The 12,363-nt window shown below is 43.5% G+C and overlaps 1 protein-coding gene across 16 annotated transcripts in view; it reads left to right on the forward strand.

Annotated features, from left to right (window-relative positions):
- Positions 1–12,363, forward strand: part of FGGY (FGGY carbohydrate kinase domain containing) — a 447,559-nt gene that overhangs the window by 226,066 nt on the left and 209,130 nt on the right. For all 16 annotated transcript variants that reach the window (XR_008294918.1, XR_008294919.1, XM_015072330.3 and 13 more), the window contains one exon: positions 8,467–8,570. Coding sequence is in view for 14 of the 16 variants with exons in the window: in XM_015072330.3 (XP_014927816.1) it covers positions 8,467–8,570 (104 nt within the window). In the remaining 2 variants the exon portion in view is untranslated. The remainder of the gene's footprint in view (positions 1–8,466; positions 8,571–12,363) is intronic.

Genomic DNA, 12,363 nt, shown 5'->3' on the forward strand with positions numbered 1-12,363 from the left:
TGAGGGCTGTGCTTGTCAAAATCGTGTCTCGTGAATTGTTTCCTGATGTACGAGTGCAGCCTGTGAGTCCTCTTTGGATTGTGAAATGTATTTATTCAGAAAGAGAAATCTCCTTCTGCCCTTTGTTGCTTTCCCTGCTTTGGGCCTCTTTTCTCAGGGAAGGCCCCTCCAAGCTCTATGTGGCCAAAGGAAGAATGAGATATGTCAGCTCTTGGATTCATGTGGCCTCACAGCGGGCATCAGCTACGCACTGCTATTGAATAGGGTGGACGTGAGGCAGGGTCAGAGGGCCTCTCCTGAGAGAAATTGGACATGACCTGCCTCTTACCCATGTTAGACACGCCTGACCTGAGGTTATCCACATCTCAGAGCTTGAGAATGTAGGATTTGGGGATGCATTTTTCTGCCTTCCTGTTGCCAGGAAAGGGGAAACTTGACTTGGTTGTTTGAAGAAGCACCGTGTGTATTGTGTACTGAGAATGGCTGAGAAAGGATGTCCATTTATGATCCATGTCTTCCGTTGTGAATGTGATGGAACAGTTCAAACTATGATGTACTATGGCAGAATGTATGGCTAAAACTCAGATTTTCTGACTCTAAACCCATGGCTCTTACCAATGTTCCATGGTGTGCCAACACTTAGAAAGGTATTTCCTTTATATGAGACAGTCTGACATCAAAAATTGGAGGAGTAGGGAAAGAACATGGGCTTTGGAATCGGGCAGGACAAGGTCAAATCCTGACATTCCTCCTTCTATCTGTATCACCTTGGGCCTGTTACTTGAACTCTCTGATCCTTTCCTTCTGCATATGTTGAAGGGGGGAAAGAATATGTATGCTTTATGGATGTTGTGGAAATTAAGTGAGATAACATTTGAAGAGCTTAGCCCAGTACTCAGCCGATCTTAGATGTCTTATATGTTTGCTAGAAAGACACGAAAGGAGACCACTATCTCTTGGGAAATAATTCAGATGATGTTGATGCTGATGATGAGCTGGTGCTGGGGTCACTGTGGTAGTGGTGATGGAGACGTAGCTACCATTAACCAAACTTTTATTTTTAAACATCTGCTCAGTATCAGAGCAACCATATGACATTGCCATTTTGTTCACTTTATAACAGGTCTTCCTGTCTCCAAATTCCACTCCTCTCCTATACGACACCCTAGTTCTCAGAGTCCAAGCCTAGAATATCAACAATGAATCTACTGGAGAAGAAACAAAGAAATATTTGTCACAGACTTCTTTTTTCCCCCATTTTGCTATTTGAAACCCTGTGAGATATGCTTCGCCTGTGCTTTATGTATGTGGAGCCAGTAAATATAGGTCATCATCAGAAATTCCTTGAACTTATTTATAACACTGTGGACCAGCAGTGGCTACGCTCTCTTCTGCCAGGGATCTCAGCATCAGCATCTTTAAGGCATCAATATTTTGAGATATACAGATAAGTAAATATCAGCCACTAATTATTGGGTTTTTACCTTGGAGAAAAAAACCCAAGAACCAGCAGTTTGAAATCAGACTACCTGGATATGAAGCCCAGCCCTGCTTCTTGTGAGCTTTGTGAAGTTGGTTAAGTTACTCTCCTCATTTGTAAGCTTCCATTTCCTCATCTCTGAAATGAGGTTGATAACAGTTGGAAGAATAAAATGAGACATGCATGGGGAGAGCGTGTGTAAAACGAGCTCAATTCATACTAGCTCACATCTAGGGTTTCTTCCTGTGCAAAAGCCTTTGTGCCCTGGATGGGGAGCTCTGTCACTCAGGGCCCACCCAGAAAAATGTAAAGTGCTCTAAGTATTTAACAAATAGAATTTAGTACACATAAAAAAGGTGATCCAGATCATGAAGGGGCCAAGAAGGGCTATATCCCCATAAAGCAAGCTGGAAATCAGCGAAATAGAAGCTACCCCTTTAGGCTAGAGGGACAAAGGAAACAGGTTACCAGAGTCCAAGGGTGGCAGACACCAGCAGATGTTAGAGCTATGCGGCCCTGTCAGCAGGGCTGAAGTCATCATGCAGGAGGAGACATGCTTTGGCTCTCCGCTTCCTGCAGCCCTCAGATCTCTCAGCCGACCTTGGCTCACTTGGAGTCTGGGAACCGCAGTCTGCAGGCACCCACGGTCCTGAGCAGAGCAGAGGACTTGATGAAAGCCAATAGGAAGTCTTACAGGCTCAGTCTCGGACCTCAGTTGCCTGATTGCTGAGACCTCGCTGCTGTGATAACCACCACGGAAAGTTCGAAAGAGTCTTACTCCCCCCTGCTGATGGGCCTCTGATGAACAATGGCTGAGGTTTTCAAGTTGCTGTGCTTGGGAAGGTAGAATTTGGAAAAAGCCTTGGAAAAACCTAGAAAGTTGTTGGAATGTAAGGGCCTGTCAGTGGCCCTCTAGATCCTGCTTTCTGGAAAGGCCTGCTTGCCTGGGCAGCCAACACCTTTAATATCTGGGGATTTGTGGTCCGAGGAGGCGCCCCCAACCCCGCTTTTCCCCTGGCCGATTCCTGCAGAATGCAGCAGCATAGACCCACTTCCTGGGGAAACCTCCCTGAACCCCTGCCTGGGAGCTCAGCTGTCCTTGTGGTCCCCACGCCCTGTCTGTCCTGACCCCCTGCATTGAAGTGCTCCGTTTAGGGCTGTGTCCATCCCACCACACTGTGAGTACCCCCGAGGACAGGGAGTTGTCGTCTTTATCCCTGCACCCCCACAAATCGGTACTTTGGCCTCCTGCTCTGCACTAGCGACTCTGTGGAGGCTCCACTGCTAAGCATGTGGATAAGGCAGGCCAGTTTCCAGAAGCTTTTATTATAGAAGAGGCAGGCAGTGGAGGGTTTTTAAAACCACCGGTGTCTCGTGTGCCAGGGATGTTCAAGGATGGGTTTGAATATTGAACAGGGACACTCCATCTTTCCTGGAGGACCAGGGAAGCCGCCTGAGGAAGTGACATTGGAGTGAGGAATGGACAGGAGTTAGCCTGGCCAAGAAGTAGGGGAATGGCATCTGAGGTAAGGGAGGAACAAGTGCAGAGGTCTTGAAGTGGGAAAGAGAGTTGAGAGTGGGGGGCGAGGCTGGCACTGCATGGAGCTGGGGAGGTCAGCAGGAGCCCAGGCTCGGCCCTGCCTCAGCGTGCGCTACGTCCTGCCTGTATTGTCCTGAGGAATGTTTGCAGCTCCCCCCTCATGACACCTGCTATATAGCGTTGTGCATAGGAGATACTTGCTGGAGGGGCGCCTGAGTCCATTAAGCATCGGACTCTTGGTTTCTGCTCAGGTCATGATCTTGAGATTTGTGAGTTTGGGCCCTGAGCTGGGCTCCGTGCTGGCAGCAGGGAGCCTGCTTGGGATTCTTTCTCTCTCCCTCTCTGCCGGCCCCTCCACCACTCACAACCCCCCGCACCTCAAAATAAATAAATAAACTTTTATTTTTGAAGAAGAAGAAGATGCTTGTTGGCCATTTTAATAAATGATGTGTAATTCTGGGGTCTAAATAGTCTTTTTTTTTTTTTTAAGGGAGAAAAAGGGCGCCTGGGTGGCTCAGTCTTTTAAGCTTCTGACTTCGGCTTAGGTCATAATCTCATAGTTCATGAATTCAAGCCCCACGTTGGGCTCTGTGCTGACAGCTCAGAGTCTGGAACCTGCTTCAGATTCTGTGTTTCCTTCTCTCTCTGCCCCTCCCTGGCTTGTGCTCTGTCTCTCTCTCTCAAAAGTAATTAAACATTTTAAAAAACGTTTTAAAAAAAGAGAGAAAAAGTCATTTAATTGTATCTACCAGGCAATCTTTCAGTACAAAACAGAGGTACAATTTAGATCATAGCTTTGACGGTCCATTTTGTGGTCTGTTATGAAAACTCTAAATTTTGAGGATACAAAGGCAACCTAAGGAAGCAACTGCCACAACATTGTTAGCATTAATTCAGCTCATCTGGCCAGTTGTGTGAGCTCTGGGTCATTGGCCATAAGTACATTTACCAAAAATCACTTTATCTACATAAAGGCCAAGAGGCTGAATTCACTTTAACTCTTTAGTTGATATTTACCTTCATAATAGCATATAAAGGAATGTTCAGTTTGCTTGCCCTAACTCTCTGCTACTGTCACAAGATACTGAGAGGCAGAGAAAGGAACAACAAGGCTTAAAGTCTTCAAAGTCTCACTGATAAAGAATACATTCGTTGCAATTATATTCTTTTTTTTTTTTTCACTTAAATCAAAGCTAGTCAGCGTATGGTATAATAATGATTTCAGGAATAGAATTTAGTGATTCATCACTTAAGTGTAATACCCACTGCTCATCCCACCCAGTGTCTTCCTTAATGCCCCTCCCGCATGTAGCCCATCCCCCCACCCAACACCCCTCCAGCATCCCTCAGTTTGTTCTCTGTATTTAAAAGTCTCTTACGGTTTGTCTCCCTGTCTGTTTTTATATATTTTTTTGCTTCCCTTTCCTTATGCTCATCTGTTTTGTATCAAATTCCACATATGAGTGAAATCATATGATACTTGTCTTTCTCTATTTTCGCTTCGCATAATACATTCTAGCTCCATGCACATTGTTGCAAATGGCAAGATTTCGTTCTTTTTGATTGCTGAGTAATATTCCAGTGTGTGTGTGTGTGTGTGTGTGTGTGTGTGTGTGTGTGTGTGTGCGCATACGTACATACATACCATAGCTTCTCGATCCATTCATCTGTTGATGGACATTTCGGCTCTTTCCATACTTAGGCTATTGTCAATAGTGCATCTCTAAAACTTGGGGTGCATGTGCCCCTTTGAAACAACACTCCTATATTCTTTGGATAAATACCTAGTAGTGCAATTCCTGGGTTGAAGACTAGTTCTATTTTTAATTTTTTGAGCAATCTCCATACTGTTTTCCAGAGTGGTTGCACCAGTTTGCTTTCCCACCAGCAGTGCATAAGGGTTCTTTTTCTCTGCATCCTCGCCAACATCTGTTGTGTCTTGTATTGTTAATTTTAGCCATTTTGACAGGTGTGAGGTGGTATCTCATTGTGGTTTTGATTTGTATTTTTCTGATGATGAGTGATGTTGAGCATCTTTTTATGTGTCTGTTAGCCATCTGGGTGTTTCTTTGGAAAAGTGTCTATTCATGTATTTTACCCATTTCTTCACTGGATTATTTACTTTTTGGGTGTTGAGTTTGATAAGTTCTTAATAAATAGATTTTGGATACTAACCCTTTATCTGATATGTCATTTGCAAATATCTTCTCCCATTCTGTCGGTTGCCTTTTAGTTTCGCTGATTGTTTCCTTTGTTGTGCAGAAGCTTTTTATTTTGACAAAGTCCCAATAGTTCAGTTTTGCTTTTGTTTCTCTTGCCTCTGGAGACACGTGGAGTAAGAAGTTGTGGCCAACATCAAAGGGTTTGTTGCCTGTTTTCTCCTCTAGGATTTTGATGGCTTCCTGTCTTACTGTTAGGTCTTTCATCCATTTTGAGTTTATTTTTGTGTACGGTGTAAGAAAGTGGTCCAGGTTCATTCTTCTGCATGTTGCTGTCCAATTTTCTCAGCACCATTTGTTGAAGAGACTGTCTGTTTTCAATTGCATATTCTTTCTGCTTTGTCAAAGACTAGTTGGCCATATTGTTTGTGGGTCCATTTCTGGGTTCTCTGTTCTGTTCCATTGATCTGAGTGTCTGTTTTTGTGCCAATACCATACTGTCTCGATGATTACAGCTTTGTAGTATAGTTTGAAGTCCGAGATTGTGATGCCTCCTGCTTTGGTTTTCTTTTTCAAGATTGCTTTTGCTCTTTGGGGTCATTTCTGGTTCCATACAAATATTTGGGTTGTTTGTTCTAGCTCTGTGAAGAATGGTGTTATTTTGATGTTTATTTTGGTAAGGATTGCATTGGATATGTAGATTGCTTTGGGTAGTATCAACATTTTAACAATATTTGTTTTTCAGACTCATAAGCATGGAATGTTTTGCCATTTTTTTGTGTGTCTTGTTCAATTTCTTTCATAGGCTTTCTATAGTTTTCAGCATATAGATTTTTCACCTCTTTGGTTAGGTTTGTTCCTAGGTATTTTATGGGTTTTGGTGTAATTGCAAATAGGATCGATTCCTTGATTTCTGTTTCTGCTGCTTCATTATTGATGTATAGAGATGCAACCAATTTCTGTACATTTATTTTATACCCTATGACTTTGCTGAATTCATGTATGAGTTCTAGCAGTTTTTTGGTGGAGTCTTTTGGGTTTTCCACATAGAGTATCATGTCATCTATGAAGAGTGAAAGTTCGACTTCCTCCTTGCTGATTTGGATGCCTTTTATTTCTTTGTGTTATCTGATTGCTGAGGCTAGGACTGCAATACTGTGTGAGAATGGACATCCTTGTTATGTTCCTGACCTTAGGGGGAACTCTGTCAGTTTTTTCCCACTGAGGGTAATATTAGCAGTGGGTCTTTCATATGTGGCTTCTATGATCTTGAGGTGTGATCCTTTCATCCCTACTTTCTTGAGGGTTTTTATCAAGAAAGGATGCTGTATTTTGTCAAATGCTTTCTCTGCATCTATTGAGAGAATCGTGTGGTTCTTATTCTTTCTTTTATTAATGTGATGTATCACATTGATTGATCTGTAGATATTGAACCAGCCCTATATCGCAGGTATAAATCCCACTTGATCGTGTTGAATAATCGTTTTAATGTATTGTTGGATCCAGTTTGTTAGTATCTTGTTGAGAATTTTTGCATCCATGTTCATCAGGGAAATTGGTCTTTAGTTCTCCTTTTTACTGGGGTCTTTGGTTTTAGAATCGAGGTAATGCTGGCCCTGCAGAATGAATTTGGAAGTTTTCCATCCATTTCTATTTTTTGCAACAGCTTCAAAAGAATAGGTGTTCCGTCTTCTTTAAATGTTTGGTAGAATTCCCCTTGAAAGCCATCTGGCCTTGGACTCTTGTTTGTTAGGAGATTTTTGATTACTGATTCAATTTCTTTACTGGTTACGGGTCTGTTCAAATTTTCTATTTCTTCCTGTTTCAATTTTGATAGTTTATATATTTGTAGGAATTTGTCCATTTCTTCCAGTTTGCCCAGTTTGTTGGTGTGTAGTTACTCATTATCTTCTCTTCTAATTGTGTATCTGTGGTGTTGTATACTTTCCTCTTTCATTCGTGATTTTATTTATTTGAGTCCTTTCCCTTTTCTTTTTGATCAGTCTGGCTAGGGGGTTATCAATTTTGTTAATTCTTTCAAAGAACCATCTCCTGGTTTCATTGGTCTGTTTTGTTTTTTTTTTTTTTTTAATCCGATATCATTGATTTCTGCTCTAATATTTATTATTTCCCTTCTTCTGCTGGTTTTGGCCTTCATCTGCTGTTCTTTTCCCAGCTTTTTTAGGTGTAAGTTAGTTTGTATATTTGAGAACTTTTTTCCTTCTTTAGGAAGGCCTGGATTGCTATGTCCTTCCTTCTTATGACCACCTTTGCTGTATCCCAGAGGTTTTGGTCTGTCATGTTTTCATTTTCATTGGCTTCCATGTAGTTTTTAATTTCCTCTTTAATTTCTTATTTAACGCACTGATTCTTTAGTAGAGTGTTCTTTAATTGCAAGTATTCATGGTCTTTCCAAATCTTTCTTATGGTTGATTTCGAGTTTCATAGTGTTGTGGTCTGATCTCGATCTTTTTATACTTAATGAGGGCTGATTTGTGTCCCAGTATGTGATCTGTTCTCAAGAATGTTCCATGTTCATCTAAATAGTCTTCTTAGCTCTATCATCACATTTATAGCTTCATTTATCTGGGAGGTATCAACAAATAACAGTCTGGAGAAGAAGCCTGAGCTTATACCGTTTATGAGAAAGTCTCCATTATCTCACATTCGTTTAACAGAAACTCGCTGTCAGTCACCCTACCCTTTACCTTGAGAGTTCTGTGATGAGTAATTGTAAGAATGGGGACCTAGAGAGACCAAAAAGATTGAAATCATCAAACAGCTCAAGTGCCTTCTTTGAGATTGAAATGTGTTGTGCTAAATCAGATCCATTCAGTTCTGCCCTTTACTAGCAGTGTGACCTTGGTCACGTCACTCAACCTCTTCGTACCTCCGTTTCTCCACCAATGTGTGTGGCATTACTAATACGAACTTGAGACAGGGTTAATATGAAATGAGATCGTCCATGTGAATATGCAGCATGGTGCCGTGGTATTTCCTGGGCACAAAATCGCCAATAGCTTCACCTTTTATTATTCTAATTACAGTTACTATTAATACTACAATGTTAGATACTATACATTGACCAGAATCGAGCATAGACATAATGTGCTTCCTAGCTTCTCGGTGGCAGGCAAGTATGTTCTCTTGGTTTCCATTTGAGACTGGCTTACACAGGAATGCTTTCTTAACATTTAGTTATAAAAAGGAGTGTTGTATGCTTGTTCTTGGCTTTCTTTTCTCGTTTTTTTTTTAAGAGGGTTTTGTTTTATTTTGCTTTCTCGCAGGAGTGATTGGAGCAGATGTGAGAGGGCATGGCCTTGCCTGTGAGGGACAGCCAGTGACGTCACGGCTGGCTGTCATCTGTGGAACATCTTCTTGTCACATGGGGGTGAGTCTGAAGGGCTGAGGGCGGGGCCACCACAGGGGATGGAGGGGGGGGCAGCCCAAGAGGAGATGTAAATGGCTGGCCCCTCCTTTGCCCTTCAATTCCTTCCCGTCCTGCTGCCTGCCTGCTCTGTTTAGCCACAAGCCCAGCCCTTCTCCCAAAAGCTGTGCTTAAATTTGCCAGATCTTTCTTTTCCCCCTGAGCTAGATTCTTAAAAAGTATGACAAGGTTTGAGTCTGTCTTTGACATCAGCCTGGTCAGAGAGCCCAGGCGTGAGGGGTGAAATTGGATCCAAAAATGGCAATGCCTTGCTCCCAGGCTGATCTGTCCCTAATGGGTCTCTGAGTCTCCTCTGCACAGGGGTGTCTGTTTTCCTTGGCCACGGTGCTCTCTCCCAATCAATATAAATCCATCTCCCTAGAAGCAGCCTGATGATCTATAGAATTAGGCTGCGTATCATGACTTCAAAAGAACACTGATAAGCAATTTTCACTTTGTTAATTTTTCTCCATGAATTAGTGGAAAGGCGTTCTCCAAGATTGCAGTTAAAATTTAGTGCCTGCCCTAAAATTTATATCTTCTTTAAATGCATGAGTCTGAAAGCATTCCATTTCGATAAGTACCCATTTCTACCATATTTTTATTTAAAAGTCATTACTCTGTTAAACTTAGATGGACGACTCCTTGGATGTTTCCCAGATGAGTAAAATAGAGAGAGGGCAGGGGGAGGAGGCGGAAGGCGGGTGAGGATTAGAGTGGACACAGTCCGGGGCCGAGTCTCTGTAGCCATGGAAGGAATCATGTGCCGTGTCAAATGTGGGGCCTAGTGACAGTAGGGCCTAGTGAGCCTTTTTTTTTTTTACCATTAAATATTCTGATTGAGTAAATAGTGATACATCCACTTACTTATGGACCCCCTCTTCTCGTGTCCAGAGCTGTGCTCAGCCTGGGGGACGTGAGGGTGACATGAAGGCTCCTGTTGATGAGGCATGGTTACAGCAGCCATTACAATACAGTACAAGGCCCCGGGGTATCAATTTGGATTGAACTTGTGATCCTGAGCATCTGCGATATGCCGACATTGTGCATGGCTTCCCAGCGCAGGGGGATGATGGAGCCAGCCCCATTGGTTTCCAGTTTTAGTCCCTCTGCTTACTAAGTATGGGCCCCCTGGCAAGGCGCTGACCCCCTCCAGGCCTCAGATTCCTTATCTGCAAAATGTGGAGATCTCTAGTACATGGCTCCTAGTGTTATGATCAGGCAATGAGGCTATGTGATGTGCTTCCCATGAAGTAAGCTCCTCACAATGGTTAGCTCCTGATGACTAGCACTGATGCTGTTGGGCAAAAAGGAGACAGTGACTGACTCTGTCTGGGAATGGTCCAGGGTTAGGGACACCTTCCTGAGGGGACCCTTGTGTTAGACCTTCAGGTCATAGATTTCCTTGACCCTGCCTTTTTCCTGGCCAAAAAAAAAAAAAAAAAAAAAAGTTTTCCTTTTATTTGTTTCTGTGGACAAGGTTTTAAGTGGGACTTCTTTTAAAAATTTTTTGGTAATGTGTATTTATTTTTGAGACAGAGAGAGAGCATGAGCAGGGCAGGAGCAGAGAGAGAGGGAGACATAGAATCTGAAGCAGGCTCCAGGCTCCGAGCTGTCAGCACAGAGCCCAACATGGGGCTTGAACTCACGAGCTGTGGGATCGTGACCTGAGCCGAAGTCAGACACTTAATCGACTGAGGCACCCAGGCACCCCTTTAACTAAGTTTTCATAAACCCCAGGCTCTTTGTCCCCTTAGCAGCCCTAATGGTAGGGCCCAGCTGTCCCTGAAGGAAGAGATCTGCAGAGGCCTCAGGCCGCCTCAAGCAGGAGGCACCTGTTAGGGCAGCTGGTCCTTATTTCCCTTGACACGAGTCTACACTGGTTAGCCTGTCTTAATTGAACACTGATTGAAACCTATTTAAATCATCCCCCATTTTCACAGGGACACATCTAATCTGGTTTCTCCTATGAAATCTGAATTTTAGGCATTTTTACTACACTTAATTCGGATTTCCGAGCAAAAGCAAGTCCAAATGAATGTGAGGGACTCTGTCAGGTCTCCCCCCGCTCTCATTCTCCTTGTCTATTAATGGGGATAGTACTGCCTTTTCGTCTAGGATCCATTTTGCAAGTTAGGCAGCCAAGGCATAGAAAAGTCCAGAAATTTTCCCAGGGCCACAAGCTGTTAAGTGAGAGCTGAGAACTCAGACCTAGCTCCATCTCAATCCCAAACGCATTCTGCTCAGTGCCTCGCTGCCTTGAGCACAATTGTAATGTCCCGTAAAGACGTGGAGACGGCCTGGGCTTCAGAGCTGTGAGATTCAGGTTAAAGCCCTGCTCCTCCACTCTGTGGTCTTGTGACCTGAAGGGAGCTACTTAACTTCTCTGAAACTCTGAGCCTTCCTCCATCCCCTTGGGGTGGTGCTGCCTGTTTCATAGTGTTGCTGGTGAATGTGACTTGTGGACGTACATACCTAGTACATAACAGACACTCAGAAATGGTGGAGATTCTTAGTGCACTTGCCTAGTGATATACAAGGCTCACTTGAAGCAACTGTTTGGGCTTTAACGAGTTTGATGGGCAGCTGCAGTTGGTTGCAATGAATTAGGGCCATAAAATGCCAGTTTATTATGGTCGTGTTGCTCTGGAAATAAAGTCCCCACCCCCACCTTGCTTTGTACTTGGGAGTGGGAAGGGACCTTCGGGGCCAAGGGTATTAATCATCAGCTTTAATGTTATGTGGTGAGGGCGAGACTGTGGTCATGCTGGCATCAGAAAGTGGCTTTGATCTTCCTCAGGTGCTGGGCGCCCAGGGAGCCAGCAACAATAACACCTTTGTGAGGTGTAGGAGAGGTGTAGGTCTAAGGAAACACTCCCAGGGAAGCTCAAGGACCCCCTTTGTTGTGGTTCTGGCAAACAAAACCACCAACTGTCAGGAAAAATTCACCAAACAGAACACAGGGACCAGAGGGGGCTCTGGGCTTTTCTAAAAGTGGTTTTCAACCTGGCCTTAAGGATTCTGTTTCTTCTTGTCTGCACACTACTGACTTTTTTGATTCAGTAGGTTGATCGAGCCAAAATTCCCAGGAATATTTTGTGCTTGATCCAGGCTGCCTCTTTCTAGATATGAATGAATGGGTGGATGTCCAAGTAACCAAATGTTGATACATACTTGGAAATTCCTCACCTCCCAGTCCCTGTTACTTCTAGGAATCTAGAGAAAAAGCCTGAGGTTGAACATAAGACTTACTAATCAGGTCTTTGATATTTTGAAAGATAAGCGTGTGGGTTGTACATTTATCTTCCTTTAGATGTTTTAATTAACGGGGAAAAAAAGATAGGTGTTCGTTTTCTTAACTCCACGAAAGCAGGGCTGCTTGTTCAGAGTTAATTACCACCAAGTCACCGAAACCCAAGATAATACACAGCAAGGGTTAGCCAGGGGTTGAAAAGTCATGGGGTCAGATGGAGATTGATTCTTGCCATCGCTCCAGCACCCCTTTCCTTGACTTGTCAAGTCGGGTTGTAACTTGGCACCTTGTCTTGCAGTTAGCACGTCAGATGGCGAGAGGACCCCGGGAAGTGGAACGAGTGTTGAGGAGGCAAGATTTGAACAGAACAATAGTTGTTGAGAGCTGGGAATTCTATCCGCATCTTTAATCACCCAGAACCGAAGCTTTTTAAGGGCTTAGATGAATGTGGGGATGGAGGTTCTCTGTCAGTCTCAAAGATGTAATAGGCTCCTTTGCCGGTCC

This window comes from Acinonyx jubatus, chromosome C1 (genome assembly GCF_027475565.1).
Source record: "Acinonyx jubatus isolate Ajub_Pintada_27869175 chromosome C1, VMU_Ajub_asm_v1.0, whole genome shotgun sequence".
Lineage (NCBI taxonomy): Eukaryota > Metazoa > Chordata > Mammalia > Carnivora > Felidae > Acinonyx > Acinonyx jubatus.